Below are 16294 nucleotides of genomic sequence, written 5' to 3'. Positions count from 1 at the left end.
AATACACAGACAGAGCCTGTGCATGTTATGCCTGACAGTCTCCCTCTTCATGTAACACTTGCCGGACAGAATGTACGACAAGCAAAACACGTGTACAAAGATTTGCTCTGCAGATCAAATCAGCAGTGACTGCAAAATACAAGACACTGAAAAAATCCTGTCCATACATCGCCTTACAAGTCTACCACCATAATTCATTTTTGTAATTAAAATGATTTGGTTAATGAATGAATCCTGTTCAAAGGTCTCCCCTCTCCCTGCTACCTGTGCTGTATCATTAAAGCATTATTCTCTATTAACCTTTTTTCCTGTTTATATTCCACCAGTGTACCCAGTACAGCTCTTTCCTGTGTTACTGCAGTAAGACAAGATTAATGCTGCCCTTTCAAAATGTTCCAGGACACTCCCTCAGATCTTCCGTAAACAGCAGAAATATTTCTGCCACATCTGCGTCACCCTGCTCTGCAAAGAAAAGCTGTTTTTGACGTAATACTTACACAACAAATATGACTCGGTTATATACTACATCTATATTCTAGTTTACCGGCCAGAGCTTTGCACGCCGAAGCTCTAGCTAGAATGCCTAAAATAAAAAGCAAATACTATGGCACCTAGAACGAAGATGTATATCTCCTTTTTGTGTCGCCTGTGTCCCCCAAAGGGAAGATAAACTGTTACAGGTTTTTTTAACAGCCATGGGTTTTATAGGCTTGCAGTTTTATTAATCATTTCATAGGGCTTCTCTTTATTACTGATGTTGTTTTTTTCACCTACTGACTTTCACCATGCGATTTCAAAACAAATATACTTTTTGTCTTCGCAAAAACGGTGCAGAACTTGAAGCCCCCCCTCTGCTTTGGGCTTGTATTTGCATCAGGTTACATGCACAACAGAGAGAAGCTAGGATCCACTGCATTTGTTAAAAAAAACAAATGAGGTCGTTGGGCCACTTTTGATGTCAGCTGCACAGCTGTTAAGAGATCACTCTAAGTAAGGCATAACACATGCTTGGAATAGCAGTATTAGCTCAGTAGGCAGGCTAATAAATGTGATCTCTTAATACAAATACAAACCAGATTTAACAAGCTGTTTGTTAAAAGTGCAGTTATACTGTTCCAAGTGCAATTAGACTGCCTGTAACCCTGCAACCAGACTGCTAAATGGTAAGGACAGCAATCGAGTTTGCAGGTTATTAGCCAGGGCTCTGACGCTGGTTTAATAGTTATCCCAGCAATAGTTTTTCAGAGGCCAGGATGTCCAGTCTGTTGCTGTTTATATATATATATATATGAGAAAAGAATAAATTTTAGCAGCATATTTGTAAGATTTTTATAACTAACATTATTTTTTTTAGGATTTAAAGGAAGGAGTTGTTTGCTCCTGTGGCACTCACTTCACACAAACAAACAAAAAACATAGAATAAATTTAGCCTTATCAGCTAATAGCATCCAAGGAATACGAAATTCTCTCTCAGAAGAGTTCATTGCAGTTGTAGCTTTTATGTTGTCTCCATCCCGCTGTTCTTGTGGTATTTCTGCACTGCAGTTCACATGGCTCACCTGTCAGTCAGTCGTCACATTTTTTTTCTTTTTTTTAACTCTTGCTTTCTCAGTTTATAGTTCCCACTTTATCTTCTACTCATTTGTCCCATTTGCGCTAGCAAAACAACAAATGCAGACTGACCCTTTAGCCCTGTTTTATATAAAACTACCTGTTTATAAGTGAGAATAATTTCTTTCTCTTCTTCTTTATAGAGCCTTGATAGAAATGTGGTGGTGCGCAGTCATGCACGGGTGTCCTCTCTCACCTTGAAAAATGTCCAGTTTACATATGCTGGACAGTACCTCTGCACCGCCAGCAACTCCATCGGCCAGGACGCCCGGCACATGTACCTGGAAGTCCGCTGTAAGTCACAAAACTCTGCCTGGCCGCACGCTCCAGTGGTTTATCTTTGCTGTCAACACAGATAACCATAAGTTTGCACTGTTATATGTACAAATATGAAACTGATAAGAGCTGCTGTTGCTGCTGACATCTGCTTAATAAAATGTCATCGTTTTAACGTTTCATTTTAGTCTGTTGGAAACGGGGTAGGAGTAGTGTCTAAAAGAATTCATTTATGGAAACTCTGTTGCTACATTTATCTTTTATAAGTTGTTGCATCAGCCAAAAAACAGTCTTCAAAGAGCATGTTAAAAGTGTTAGTTACTATTGTTAAATTACGAAAATCTGTTAACCGTGATACAATATACTGATTTATCAGGCAGTGAAGGTCAGTTTGTTCCTGCAGTAATTCATTTCTTTCCATATATGGAGCCCAGATGTTTTTTTCGACTTCTATCTGTGCTCAGGCACTGGATCTTTTTTTTTCTCTGTCTCCAAAAATGGTTTCTGACAGCACCTAGAGAACTTTCTCAGGTTTTGTTCTTTAGCTGATGGTTTTAGCTGTAGGCAAGGAAATCTATAGCACTAGCAATTTAACAGTAAGAGCAAGAGAGCATGTCTCTCCAGTCAAGAATAACTTGATACTCATGACATCGATTTAAACCACTGCTGCCTTGTGGCTGCCTTGCATGTGGAAATCTTTTTCTCATCTCACACAGATATTTCTCCTCATATGCATGTTTAATGCTTATTCAAAAAGGTGTCTCTAGATGGAAGGTCTCAGTGTGACACCAAAACCTTGAGCTGGTTTCACAAAGAGAGGATAGAAAAGCATTTAGACATTAAAGAGGCAATGTGTGCTGTCAGGTGTAGCAAACATTAGATAAACTGTGCTTGGTTTGTCTAACATTACTTCATTATTATTTAATTTATACCAAGCTGTTGACAGTATCAATTTTCAATTCAATTCAGTTTTATTTATACAGCGGCAAATCACAACACCAGTCGCCTCAAGGCACTTTATTTTGTAAGGTAGACCCTACAATAATACATACAGAGAAAAACCCAACAATCATATGACCCCCTATGAGCAAGCACTTTGGCGACAGTGGGAAGGAAAAACTCCCTTTTGCAGGAAGGAACCTCCAACAGAACCAGGCTCAGGGAGGGGCGGGGCCATCTGCTGCGACCAGTTGGGGTGAGAGAAGGAAGACAGGATAAAAGACATGCTGTGGAAGAGAGCCAGAGATTAATAACAAGTATGATTCAATGCGGAGAGGTCTGTTAGCACATAGTGAGTGAGAAAGGTGACCAATGTTATCGCAGATAGTAACAAGATCAGTTAAAGTCCTTAAGGGTGAGGGTATCATCTTCAAGCCCATTCTCAAATTAGCTGATGCATTAAAAATGACTTAACAGCACAAAAGAAACAAAAGCAAACTTCCATACGTCTAAATTTAAAATAACATTCTTATAACATTGTGTCGTAAGTGTTTTTAAATGTACTACAGCAGTTACAGGTAATTAAGAACAACTCTTCAGGAAATCAGGTATCAACCCTGCTTTTGGATCCTAGTTCTTACTGATGTCTTTTTAATATCTATCTTCTTTTATTTGATATGAAGAAGCCTCTAAAAACAATCTATGGTCATTGTCAGCCTCTCTGGCTTTCCATTAGCACTACTCATGTGCAGTGTCCCTTTAAGATCAGTTTTTAAAACCTTACAATGTAGCTACAGCCCATTGGCTCACAGTTTGCCACACACGAAGAATCAATCAGAGGCGAACTAAGATTTCAGTTCAGAATCATCCAGAGCGCACAGCAGCATATCAATGACTAACCTCGTGTTGTGGATGGATCATCTCAGATGTTCTCTTGACTGAAGTTTGGTCATTTTTCAGCATCTTCCTTCTGTCATATGGTTGCATTTGTCTCAGCCCATCAGGGACAGTCACATTACCTTTGATGGAGAGTTAACATTCATCATCCATCTTGGCATGGTACCAGTCAAAAGGTACACTCAGGGGTACACAGCAGATTTTAAACTTCCCTTTATTTTTGAGCAACAGTATTTGAATATACTCCATAGTGTAGCTGACGTTGTTTCACGTAGGACTAAAAATAAGTTCTGGATCTTAATCGTGGGCATTTTTCACATCTGTCTTTGCAGGACTGGACATGTTCTTTGAAGCTTGCAAGAAATGCTGTAAAGCCTAAATTGTACTTTCTGCAGCTGGTCAACCGTGAGAGTCTGTGACACTCCAAGTAAGGGTCAACAGTGCGAGACTGTTGGCCCCTTTGATCTTTAGGGCGGTGTACCAGGAGAATTACAATTTCAACAAGTTTGATTTTTTTATATAGACACTACAAAGCTCCAGTGTGCTACAGCAGCGGTCCGGTTTATGCCCGACAATATTTTTCACGGACCAGCCTTTGATGTGTCGCGGATAAATACAACAAAATAAAACTAGTACCGGTACCGAAAAAAAGAAGATTTATTCATAACACACTTGAAAAGACCCAGGAAAACAGAGTTAACGATCAAAACGATAACAAAATAACGCTGAGAAACGATAAAAACCCTGAAAACCATACATTTCACATCTGAGCCTCAACTCTCGCGGCCCGGTACCAAACGACTCACGGACCGGTACCGTTCCGAGGCCCGGGGGTTGGGGACCGCTGTGCTACATCACCAAGAAAAAACAAAATGACCCTAATAGTACAGTGTATGTACCCTGGTGATGGTTTAATGCTCCATCAGCACCAAACTATAAACTAGTGCTTTGATGTGTATAAAATTATACTTGATCTCATTTTGACGCCTATCAAATGTTACTTAATTAACAAAAAAAAAGATAGAGAGAGAGAGAGAATGAGAGAGGGAAATAAGGCCAATGGATGCTTAATTGGATTAATATGCCCCTGTGCTCAGTGCGCTTGTAATTTGCTTAGAGATATAATCACAATTCAGCATTGATAGAGATGTTTAAGGGCTTGCTAGAGTAATCATCAAATTATCAGGTAGCTGATTTACTGTTGCCAAGCAATTATCGATAAGAAAAGGTGCTTTGTCGTGGGCACAGCTCTCACTCACTGTCCCCTCTATCACCGCTCACCCACTCACACAATGGAGACGTTATCGAAGCATGGAAGTTCCTATCTGCCTCACAGCATGATCCCATTAGCTAGGCTGAGCATGTCTAGGTTTGTTCCTGAAGGACTGATAGGAAAGTGTTAATGTCCTTTCTGTTTGACTTCCATTTTGTCAGAGGTTGAAGTTTGTTTAACATGAATGTCTAATGAAAACACTGTTTGAGCTCCAAGCAGGTCACCTGTTACATACTCTTTCTGATTCTCCTAGTCCTGCTGGATGGAGAATTAGAAATTGTAACTTTAGATTTTGCTTTTTATTACAGACTTATGCATGGCTTTTTTCCCCTGCGGTTGTTAAGAGCTGAATATCAGCAAGCATGATGATATTTTAGTATTGAGGCTGCACAGAGCCATTGTTGGCTGCCTGTAGTTCTATTGAAGAATAACCCCTGCAATAGCCAATTATTCATTCAAGTTAGGATGTCCTGATAGCCAAAGACAAGCTAATTCACCTACTTGGTGTATGGGCATAAGACAGCATTTCTTTCTGCGATACTGATATTGATTACATATTGTATGAAACTGACAGATCAATGAGAGAAAGAAAAACTAATTCATACTACAGATTAATTCCCCAAAGAAGCTGAACAGGAAACACTTTGAATGTAAAACAGTTCAGGGGTTTTTGGTTGGGCGTTTTATGGAGTATTATTTCAGTGTTCCACTAAAAAAGACTAAATTCCTTCTAATAGTAATGCAGTCTTTATATTATGTGTAGTAAGTATCGCTGTTGCTGCCACTTTTGTATGAATGTACTAGTCATGCAAATGTGACGCTGTAATCTTTTTTGTATAACTATTGCATTTGTATGCACTTTGTTATATGATATCATTATGGGCACTGTGCAGTCTATTTAATATACATGAGCTCTATGCAGCCTACTTGATATGTATGAACCCTATGTGGCAGATGCATTCCTCCTATGTTCACCTATACCAGGCTAGCAGCCTGCAGAAATCAAACAGGCAAGTCGCAGGCCCTATAGAGTCAATGAGACCAAAAGCAGCACTGACAGAAAGAGTGAGAATCTAATCAGAGCTGCAGGAGATGGAACATCTATTGACTCAGCCTTGTCCATCAATCCCAGCCGCAGCATGCTGCAGACTTTTAAAGGATAGGGTCAGAAGTAAAGCCCTGGCAGTGTCAGGGGCCACTGCATTTTACGGCACTCGTGAAGCAAAGCATACTTCACTGAATTTAAAATCAATGCTCAGTGATTTGAGCAGGAGATTTTAAAAGGAAACAATGAAGGGAAGAATTAATTAACTTTACCGTCCGTTACCTTTACTCTTGTCTGTTTTCCTGTCAAAAATTGGGGTGCAGTGTAACAGGTTTGGCTATATGGTATCAACTCATTTCATGTAGGAAGTGAAAATAGCTTGGTCAAACTGTTGCTTGGTTTCAGTCGTTTATTTGATTTTTGCTGCATAATCCATAAGTATGCTACAGGCACATATAAGATTAAAGAAATCAAAGAAAAATAATCTGGTCATCAAACCCCGAGCAGTGCTATTTCTTTAAACTAAGTGGTTGTGCTAATTTATAATTATTAGTTATAATGGGGTTTTTTTATTTGTAACACATTCATAAACTCTCTGAAGCATTTTCATGTCTTATAAAACCAGCACAAGTTGGCTGTAAAACATAAATCCATACCATAAAAGGCATTAAATTTATAGATCACAAGTAAAGCATTAGAATTCATTTAGCATCTGTTTACCATTCTGTAAAACTGTAGCTTTTGTCACCATTGCCACGACTGCTTTCTTTTCCGTAGTGAGTGTGTTTTACATGTCTTTTTTCTGCTGCCATGAATTCTAAATCGAGTATTTTTACTGGTAGCCTTGATTAAAGCTGCTAGAAATGTGGAGAAGAGCTTCAAGGATGAAAGGAAATACTGCCATTCGTGACAAGATATAATGGCCATATCCAACTGACTGATACCGTTCTGTCCTTTAGACTTTTCAACAGAGCTTGGAGTTTTTATTATACCGCACATACTTAAAAATCAGTGCTGCTTTTTACAAGCAGATTCCTGTTGGATTCAATTTAGACTGTTGTAAAAGTGAACGTTTTACTCACATACAGCTGATTATATGCAGTATTTACATCTTGGCTGTTTCATCTTGCAGATATTTTGGGTCATTATTGTGCTGTTTGATGAATCCTACATCACCCAGAATGTCTTCTTTTGTTTCATCTGTTTTTCTCCCCATTGAGTATCCAGTACTACTTTCTGCACTACCTAATAATGCATCACATGTGTAGTAAAGGAGTTTGTTCCACGGGTTTGTCAGTCATCTGCATAAATTTGGCCAACCATAAGAGTTGTTTTCTTTAACTTGTCAGATTCAGTTTATTTCCACTGAGTAATTTCAGTAAACCTTTGACAATCTGCTTATCTGTTTCAAGTATCCTCACTCCCCTGTCTATTCCTTCAGATACTCCAAAGATCCTGGGTTCGGTGACAGTATATACATGGGAGGGAAACCCGGCCAACATCAGTTGTGAGGTGGAGGCTCATCCCGGAGCCTCGGTGGTTTGGTTCAGAGACGGCTTCCAGCTGCCCACTGCCAACAGCACTAATATGAAGATCTATAACACACCATCCGTCAGCTACCTTGAGGTGTGCTGCATCTGTCTTCTTAATGCTGATTTCTACTGACATAAAGAGGCACAAAATACACAAACATGCTCTGTATATTTGACATAGTTTGGCAGATTACTTAGAACGCAGCTCCGTTTTTTTATTGTTTTTGAGAAGTATCCAAAAACGCACACACAAAAAAACAGAGTCGTAGCTCACAAAAGGCTTTCTGTTTGTTACACAAGAATGAATTGTGGCTAATATAAGCCACTGTTTTAGTGAGATTAAAGAGTAACGTGAAAGATTGCATTAAAAGCTAACAAGTAGTTCCAGACCAACTTTAAATGGACTATAATTATAGGCCTAGTGTTGAGCACACTCAACTGCTAGACACTGTGTTAATGAACCAATGGGTAATGATTAAAATCAAGAAATCTGTGCATCTGCATAACAACCAGGCTCCAGATCTAACACAAATGCTAAATAGCAGAAAAGCATTAAGTGAGACTACACCCTAATGATCTACACTGTGTTTAAGTTCGTCATGCATATAGTCAGTCTTTTTTTCTTTCTTTTTTTTTGTGTTCACATCCAAAAACTTGAGACATAACCTGATATTTCTCGGTGTTTTTGTCTCTTTTTGTTTCTTTTTGTCTTTCAGATTACCCCTGATTCTCAAAACGACTTTGGCAGTTACAACTGCACAGCGACCAATGTGATGGGTTCTGAATCCAAGGAATTCCTTCTTATCCAAGCAGGTTTGTTAACCAGAAATTACTCCCATTTAGGTGAAATTTTTAGTGTCTTGGGGAAACAAAAGAAACACTCTAAATAATGAAATGACGAGACTTCACGTTTCCAGGCTGGCCAGTGTCTTTTATGCAGAAGTGAAATAACAACTTCACAAACCACTGCCATGGACTGAATTTTAGAGTCATATTCCCAATATGGATCTAACCACCTAAAAACAAATGGTTTGACAACTCACCAGTAAAACCAAGAGAAAGGTCGATCAGTTTAGCAGTAAAAATGTAAAAGTAATTTCTGAATGCAATCAGAAGCTACTTTAGGAAGCAAAGGTATAAAAAAATCTCCATCAGAAGTTCTAGCAGAGCAGGAACAAATGGAACCACTGCTGTATGCAAGACAAGTGGTAATGAATGAGAAGTATGAATGAAAGATTTAGAATTTATGATGAACTAATTTATCTGCTTTGTCTGTATTTAGAGCAACAGTGCGCAGATCTGAAGCATCTACTTGTGAAAGTGTAGTCAGGATGGTGTGAATTGACTTCAGATGATTAAAAGACTTCTAGCAAAGATATGCATGTATTGCCTGGATACAAATGAAAAGTGGCATTGTGTTTGTGTATGAGGAAGCACAAAGGCATCCTGCAGTATAAATAGGGAAGAAAAACAAACCAGGACTTGGAGACACTCAGAGCACAGGCTAGACAGGCAATGGAAGAAAATTGAAATCACAGCGGAACTGCCCTTTAAGTCTTATTTTCTCGCGTTAGCTTCATTTGGTATGCAAATTGCTTTGGACCCATTAGAAGTAGAAGGTCGCTCAGGACCTTGTCTAAATGCAGGGTGGTCAAATTAATTATGGTAACACCCTGTGCTGACATTGTGTAATATCCTGTAGGCTTTTTGAGGTATTTTTTGTAATTTGCTGCATAACTCGTCTGTATGCCTAAAGTGACTGCTTCCAAACAGAGTTATCCTAAAAAGAACCCTGTAAATAAGTCTCCACACCTTTTCTCTGCAATTATGTCCGTGAGAACATTTTTGCATGTAATGTGAGGCAAAGAGCTCGACCAAACGAAGCTATTTGAGACACGGTACTCAGTCCAGAAAAGGCATCATTAAAGAAATCATTGGGTAAGCAGATCCAGGACGCGTGCAGACATATGCAGATGAGCTTATAATTAGTTTAATCCCTCTTGACAGTGACATAGTCATCCCAGTTTGCTTTTTTTTTTAATTATCAGCAGATTGATATCAAAGAAGATTAACGTGCTTCAGCCTCGCTAGTGAACCTGTTTCATTGCAATGTTCATTACACCAAACAAATGAATTAATAATAACGTGGAATAATTGTTTAAACACATATCTTAATCATGATTTTAGTATGTGGCGGCGGTGGTATTGCTGGTAAAAAGGGTATTACAATGTCAGCAAAGTCAAAAGACTTCATCCCCCTGGATCCATGTGGGTTTTTTTTCCAGTAAGACGATACTCTGTGCATTGACCTGATCATTTTTCTATATCTAGATGTTTTACCTTGACATGAACATGCAACAAAAAGGCTAGAATAAAAGAAACTGTCACTTTTTAACCAGTGATTTACATGGGACACAAATAATAGACCAGTGTACCACAGAACTAATATACTGATTAGCATCGTAAAGGCTTCCTACTGAAAGATTAAAAACAGAATGACATCGTCCACAGAGGAAAGTTTCATTTTGTTATTAAATCAATCCCAGGGATGAGCTGAAGTTGTACTGTCCCTGCAAACTTTGAGTACCGGGCACACAGTTAGCACGGCTGCAACTTGGTGTCATAATTGTTAATTAATGAATGTGAAGCATTTTCTCTTAAGTTTGATAAAAAAGCCTCGCAAATGAAAACAGTTAATGCTGATGATGTCAGTGAGGACCTTTGTCATAGTACTCACAGAGGTGGGTGTGATTGTTATCTCAAGTGAGGACTGAAATTGCACTGTGGTAAATACCATCCTATGTTTAGCCACAACGTGAGCACTTTTCCAGCATGGTAACATTTTTGTAGTAAGCTGAAATGAGTTTCATGAAAAGAGGGAGAGAGAGAGGATAGAGATGCAAATACAGCCAGAAATATAAAACCGCTATGATAAGAGCTGCTGCTGCTGCTGCTAGATTTCAAATTAGTCGATTGAAGAAGAGTTTATGAAGCTCTGAAACCTATTTTAAATTAATCAAACCGATTCCTAACATTAAATATTAGTCCTTTTTTTGTTGTTTTTCTTTTTCCCCACACTGCAGCAGAGCAAAGAACATAGTGTGCACAATGGAAGCTAAAAGCAGTTTATGAAAAGCTGTAATTTTTTTTTGCTTTTTAAAAAGCTTTTGAAAACTGAAAAAGTATTAACACATTATTTTCCCTGCTTGCCGTTGCAGAGGTGCCGTCATCGCCTGTAATTCAACAAGTGGAGCCTTTCTCAAGCACAGCAGTGGTAAAGTTTGAGGAGCCTGATTCAATGGGTGGAGTGCCAATTATCAAGTATAGAGTGGAATGGCGTTTGCCTGGCCAGGACTGGTCTGGCAAGGAGGAAGATGTTGAGGATGGTGAGTCGGTCATAACGCAAACTAAATTTGCTGGATTATCCCTCCTTGTGTATAACAAGCACATGTAGAAGTGGTAGCCTTTACAAAAAATGCCATTATGGAAGTTTAGGGCTCGTATAGCCTCATTTAACCATTAGCAGGAGATTGAAAATGACTGCTGGGACAAAGATTTCTCTGTATGATTTAGGTTTGCTATGATTCCTGAGTAGTCATCTCTTCCATACATTTCCCCTTAGAGCCCTGAAAAACATACTTTCAGTGAAGCGCAGTGGATGGAAGGGTTGTTATTTACCACTTTCCGTGTCGGCATCAGCTGCATCATCCACACCTTAGTACCACTTAGGCCACTTTAATTCTTAGCATCCAACTGATGCATCATACTTTAAGAGCCATCCTGAAGGGGAGGACTCTAGAGTCCATCTTTGTCAGCAAATCTATGGAATTATTCTTTTCTGCCGTTAGGTAAAAAAGGCTCAAGGCTTGAGATTTTCTTGTTAATCATAATATTTAAACATTAAATTCCAGGGTAATCCACTGTAAAGTTTGCGGTGCAAAGAGAAACGCAGCACAGCGTTTCAGCTCCGCGACTGTTATGTGTTTATGTCTAGTTCCTACATGCCGAAAACAGTTCTGCGACAACATTTAATCCAAACATGACAGTAGCTGATGTCAAGAAGAGATGTGGAACACAGTATAGCCTAAATGACAGTCAGCTCCGACACTGACAGGCCCTAGATAATATCCCCGTCCCGCTGAGGGTTTGTGGCTCCTGCAAATCTGGATGGTTTTCGTCCTGTCTGCCACATGGGATGTATCAGTCAGTGGCTGACAGGCTGTGCTGTCAGCTCAAGGCCCATGAGCCGCCTGACATGTGAGCGTGTACACAAAACGAAATGCATGGACCCACACGCAAACAGTCAGTGTTGTCAGAAATATTTCATACAGCTAGTTAAACCACTCTGTGTCTAATAAATCTGAGCGATTTTGAAACACACATGCTGTGAAAGGACCTTGCAAAACACATCGTATTTCCTAAGATACTTGTAATATCATTTTTTAAAGGTCTAGCTACTGAAGCTACAATATGCCATGAAGGGAGGCAGTATATTGTTACTGATACTGAATTATCAAGTGGCTGAACTGTGTCAATAAAAAGGCTTTTGTGTCTGTCACAGTACTGTGACCCAGAGCTGCCATCACATGTTTAAAAGCAGTACTGCCAGATATAGATACCACACCCATATCACTGTGGGTCCATGCTATATAGGTACTGATGCTGCTGTGTGCACACACATAAAACAGCCTTACTTCTGCACTGTGTAAATATTTCTGCATGTACTAACAGATCATATGTAGCTTCATGCATTGTGTATCCATATAGTCTGTAGTAATTTCTGTGTAAATATAAAATACTCACATTTGCTTTCCCATAATGCATAAAGTATACAGTGCAGAGTAGATCTTAATGGTAATCTACCTCAGTGCTTGACTGGTATTTCTCACTGATGTGTTTTTGATGGCAGTGGTTTTGGGGCCATGGAGCATTCAGTTCTATACATGAAAATACTCTTTTTCTTTTAGTGTTTTTGTCTTTAGTTTGGGATTTATTGAAGATATACGAGCTCGCACTATTGATAGGCTGATGTTACTGTGAATTCAAATAAGCATTAATTAAAAACACATCATTTTAGGACCTATTTCTAAAATCAGTGAGCATATCAAGTAATATTTCACATTATTTACCTACCTTTTGACTGAAAATTATTAATACTAATCGGTACCTGGATATTATACATTTTTATAATTAAATCTAATCACAAATCCTTAATACTAATAATCATTTTCTCAGATACCCAGTATCTGGATGTCCTTTTATATGTTTTTAACCAAATATTGAATTTTAGTCCTTACTGTTTATGGAAATAACAGTAAATTTTTCACATTGTACACGTAATTACAATATTAGTGCTGCAGTAATGTTGAAAGACACTGACTAAGATGCACCGAATTTAATAACGTTTTATTTGTGGAGAAAACCTTTTACATAAGCAGAGGCAACCAACATGCCCCCCCCCCCACAGGTATATTACTTTGAGCTGGCTGTAAAAATTTAATCTGACCATTAATGGACTCAGCAAAGACATCAGTTTTATGCTGCTGCTAAAAGCCCAGTTCTCAATTCATCTGCTCTAATGCTTGAAAGCTGTATTCATGCAGTTTCCCCGAGCAGCCTTATGCTCAGCTCTTTCTGCAAGTCCGTCTCACTGATACATAAATTTGAGACATAAATGGTCACAGTAATGGAGAGATGTTTCTCAGTTGGTTTTCACAGCCTAAATTTGTTCTCATCCATGAAATTACTATTCTTTGTATAGCACACTGAGAGATCAGCCAACTCAGTTTTATAACAAATGTCAAGACCGTGAATGTGTATCGTGACTGAAATCTCAACTGTTCCTTGGAAGGAACAACGTGACTGTCAAAAGCAAATTTTAAACTTAAAAAAATCTTAAAACTGAGTTTTAGAAGGTAATAATTTTATAAGATGTATTACACTTCAATGTAGATTATTGAATATAGATTGTTGTTGTTGTTGGGAGATTATTGGTTATATCAATGGAATTTACCCTGAAAAATGGCATTTAAAGATCACTGCAATGGCCTTTAAAAAAAATAATACACCTGAGAGCTCTTGTATAACAATAGATCTTTGATTCCCCCCCAACAATAGAACCTGAAATATAAAATCACAGAGCCCCTCTGCAATTACAATTTATGCCCTTCTTGGGATTTGTTTTTCACATATACAATTAAAATTAATAACCCCTCTATTGGTCATTGTGGTTGCTGTTTGTATGCAACTGAGTCATTGTTATAAACTCATTAAAATTGTAGTTCACCTGTGGGGTCCTGGCATCAAGTGTCAACAAAAAGCTTTCAGCATGGAATTACTGCCTCGGTTTTTTGTAGTTCCAAGGTTTCATGTAGGAAATATTCTTCTCCTAATATGGATCAGGCCACAGCAGGCATCCCGCTGAATCATTCTGAGCAACTTATAGGAGAAATACCCCATTTTTATTATATTGTGGTGAGCTTAAGCGAAAGGAGGAGACAGAGATCTCTACTTTGGGAAGCAGAGCAAAGTGTGAGTGTAAAAAACAAAATGAAAACAATCTTGAACGGGTGGACTAGTGCATTACTCTACTGCGGCCTATGAGAAGGTAAGTAGCACGCAGGCAGCCACACTGACCAACCTCACATAAATTGGTAAAAGCCAACATGATTGGGTCACATATGAAATGTTCCCAGAGTCTCAGTTCTGAATTCCTTGGGTCACTGTACACCTTTATGGAATAACACCACCTTGCCTCCAACAGACATGACTGGGATCACCATCACTAATTTGAAACCAGAAACTACATACGAGGTCAGGATGTCCGCCATCAATGGGAAAGGTGAAGGCGAGAGCAGCCAGGCCAGCACTTTCAAGACTGAGCCAGTCCGTAAGTACTCCCCTCGCTTCTTGCTCCTGCTCTAAGTGCTCCTCTGACCCAAATGCTTTGAACCTAATGCCGTAGCTCACTCCGCTGCCTCCCCGTGTCTAGCTGTGCCCAGATGCTTTCACCCTTACGTTCCTCTATTCTCATGCCAAGCCCCCAGCGCAATCCTTTTCCATCCAGGCCAGAAGAAACGATAACTCACGACGACGCCGTCACTCCATGATCCAACTTTGTTAATAGGGTTAACGATGCAATGTGTAACCTACCTCTCCTTCATCACCTAGCACTTTTATGTACCTCTTTTTTTGGTGAATGTTTGCAGCGTGTAAGTCTGAATGAACCCTCGTCTTCATAGCCCACAGCTCAGGTGATTTACTGAAAGCTTTCTGCAAAGTACGTGCACATTCTTAAAGCTGATTTATACTTCAGTGTGAAGGAGTGTTGTCTCTGTATTTATAGTTCAGTGACAGCATGCATTTTTAATGTAGCAGCCACACATCGAGTCCTGCTGAGAATTGTTTATATTTTCTGATAGTGATGGCAGAGCATGATGAATTACTGGATATTTTAGAAGGTCAAGAACATTTTCTATTTAACGGCGTTAAAGCGGGTTTGGTGGATATTCTGGACATATTTGTCATTGCCCTTGGTGCTTCCTATATATCACAGCTTAGTTAGTTAGACATATGGGGCAAACTTTACATCAAAGAGCAGGTATGTGACACTTGTCATCACCAGGATGTGTCGGCCTGACATGAAATGTGACTTTGAGTGTATTTTTGTCACACGCTTCTCACTGAAGTATAAATTGGGCCAGATAGTAGTGTAAATACGCGTACATTCTGCATTTTGATTCTCTTTCAAATCCAAATCATATAGCAAAAATGATCCAGTAACTGCTGTTTAACATGATAACAAGTGATTGCACATTGTAACATAGTAAAAAATAATAAGGATGTAAATTCACGGGAGAGGAAACAGAGCTTTTTATCAGTCAGCATTTCAAACCAAGGTCAGGAATAAATCTTTGTCTTATTTTGTGCCTGCCTTCATGTCACACTTCCATTTGTGTGCTTCTTCACCCCCCCCCCCCCCCCTTTAGAAATAGCTCCTCAGCATCCTCTTATTTTGCTTGCAGTAAAAAAAAAAAACAAATCTCTTCCCTGTGTTCATTATGCTTATTTTGGAAACCCTTTTAACTTGAAGTTCAGCTCAGACGTTACAAAAATTGACTAAAATTTGATGGAGGAATCATATTAGATGCTGTAATCAGTTTGTTATATTGCATCAGAGTGGGGGGAGGGGGGGATTATCAGCCGCAAATCCAGATTCCTTACCTTGATCGACACCTTGAAGTCATTAAAAGTATTTTCTACTGTAGTTGCTGATACAGTACCAGTATTATCAACTGTAAAACAGAGAGAAGCAGAACTTTGTGTGAACAGAATACTCAGTAAGGCACAATAGACAGTGGGTTAACGATTTGACAGGGCAGCTGGCCTCTTTCATTGATCATATTTCTCATTTCATTGTTTTTTTCTTCTCTTTGTTTTATTGTTTTCTCATCTGGTTTTTCATCTGTTCTCTCTTCCATTGGACTTCTCAGGGTATTCTGTCACAAGTAAGTTTCTGTCCTCCATGTCTTGGCTGCTTTATATTCGTCTGCATTTTGTCTCCATCCTCCCGTTGTATTTTACCCTCACCGTTCTCTGTGTTAAAAAAAATGAGTGGTTACTAAATGATGCTACAGCCAACTGGATGTAAGAACTGATCACACAGTGTTCCACAGAATCATCATCCAGTGCCCCAGAACTATGAATTTTCTTTTTCCCCC

General features: G+C 39.0%; 1 protein-coding gene across 12 annotated transcripts in view; it reads left to right on the top strand.

The window, feature by feature from the left end:
• Positions 1–16294, top strand: part of ncam1a (neural cell adhesion molecule 1a) — a 268916-nt gene that overhangs the window by 207042 nt on the left and 45580 nt on the right. For 6 of the 12 annotated variants that reach the window (XM_026181159.1, XM_026181164.1, XM_026181163.1 and 3 more), the window contains 5 exons: positions 1756–1906; positions 7484–7668; positions 8291–8387; positions 10793–10960; positions 14338–14463. In XM_026181159.1, coding sequence (XP_026036944.1) covers positions 1756–1906; positions 7484–7668; positions 8291–8387; positions 10793–10960; positions 14338–14463 — 727 coding nt within the window. Of the gene's footprint in view, positions 1–1755; positions 1907–7483; positions 7669–8290; positions 8388–10792; positions 10961–14337; positions 14464–15031; positions 15035–16066; positions 16082–16294 lie in introns of all 12 variants that reach the window. The other 6 variants (XM_026181160.1, XM_026181161.1, XM_026181158.1 and 3 more) reach the window with 2 other exon arrangements.

The sequence above is a fragment of the Astatotilapia calliptera genome, chromosome 10 (assembly GCF_900246225.1).
Source record: "Astatotilapia calliptera chromosome 10, fAstCal1.2, whole genome shotgun sequence".
Lineage (NCBI taxonomy): Eukaryota > Metazoa > Chordata > Actinopteri > Cichliformes > Cichlidae > Astatotilapia > Astatotilapia calliptera.
The sequence above is the reverse complement of the archived record's forward strand: the minus strand, read 5'-3'. Positions and strand labels throughout refer to the sequence as shown.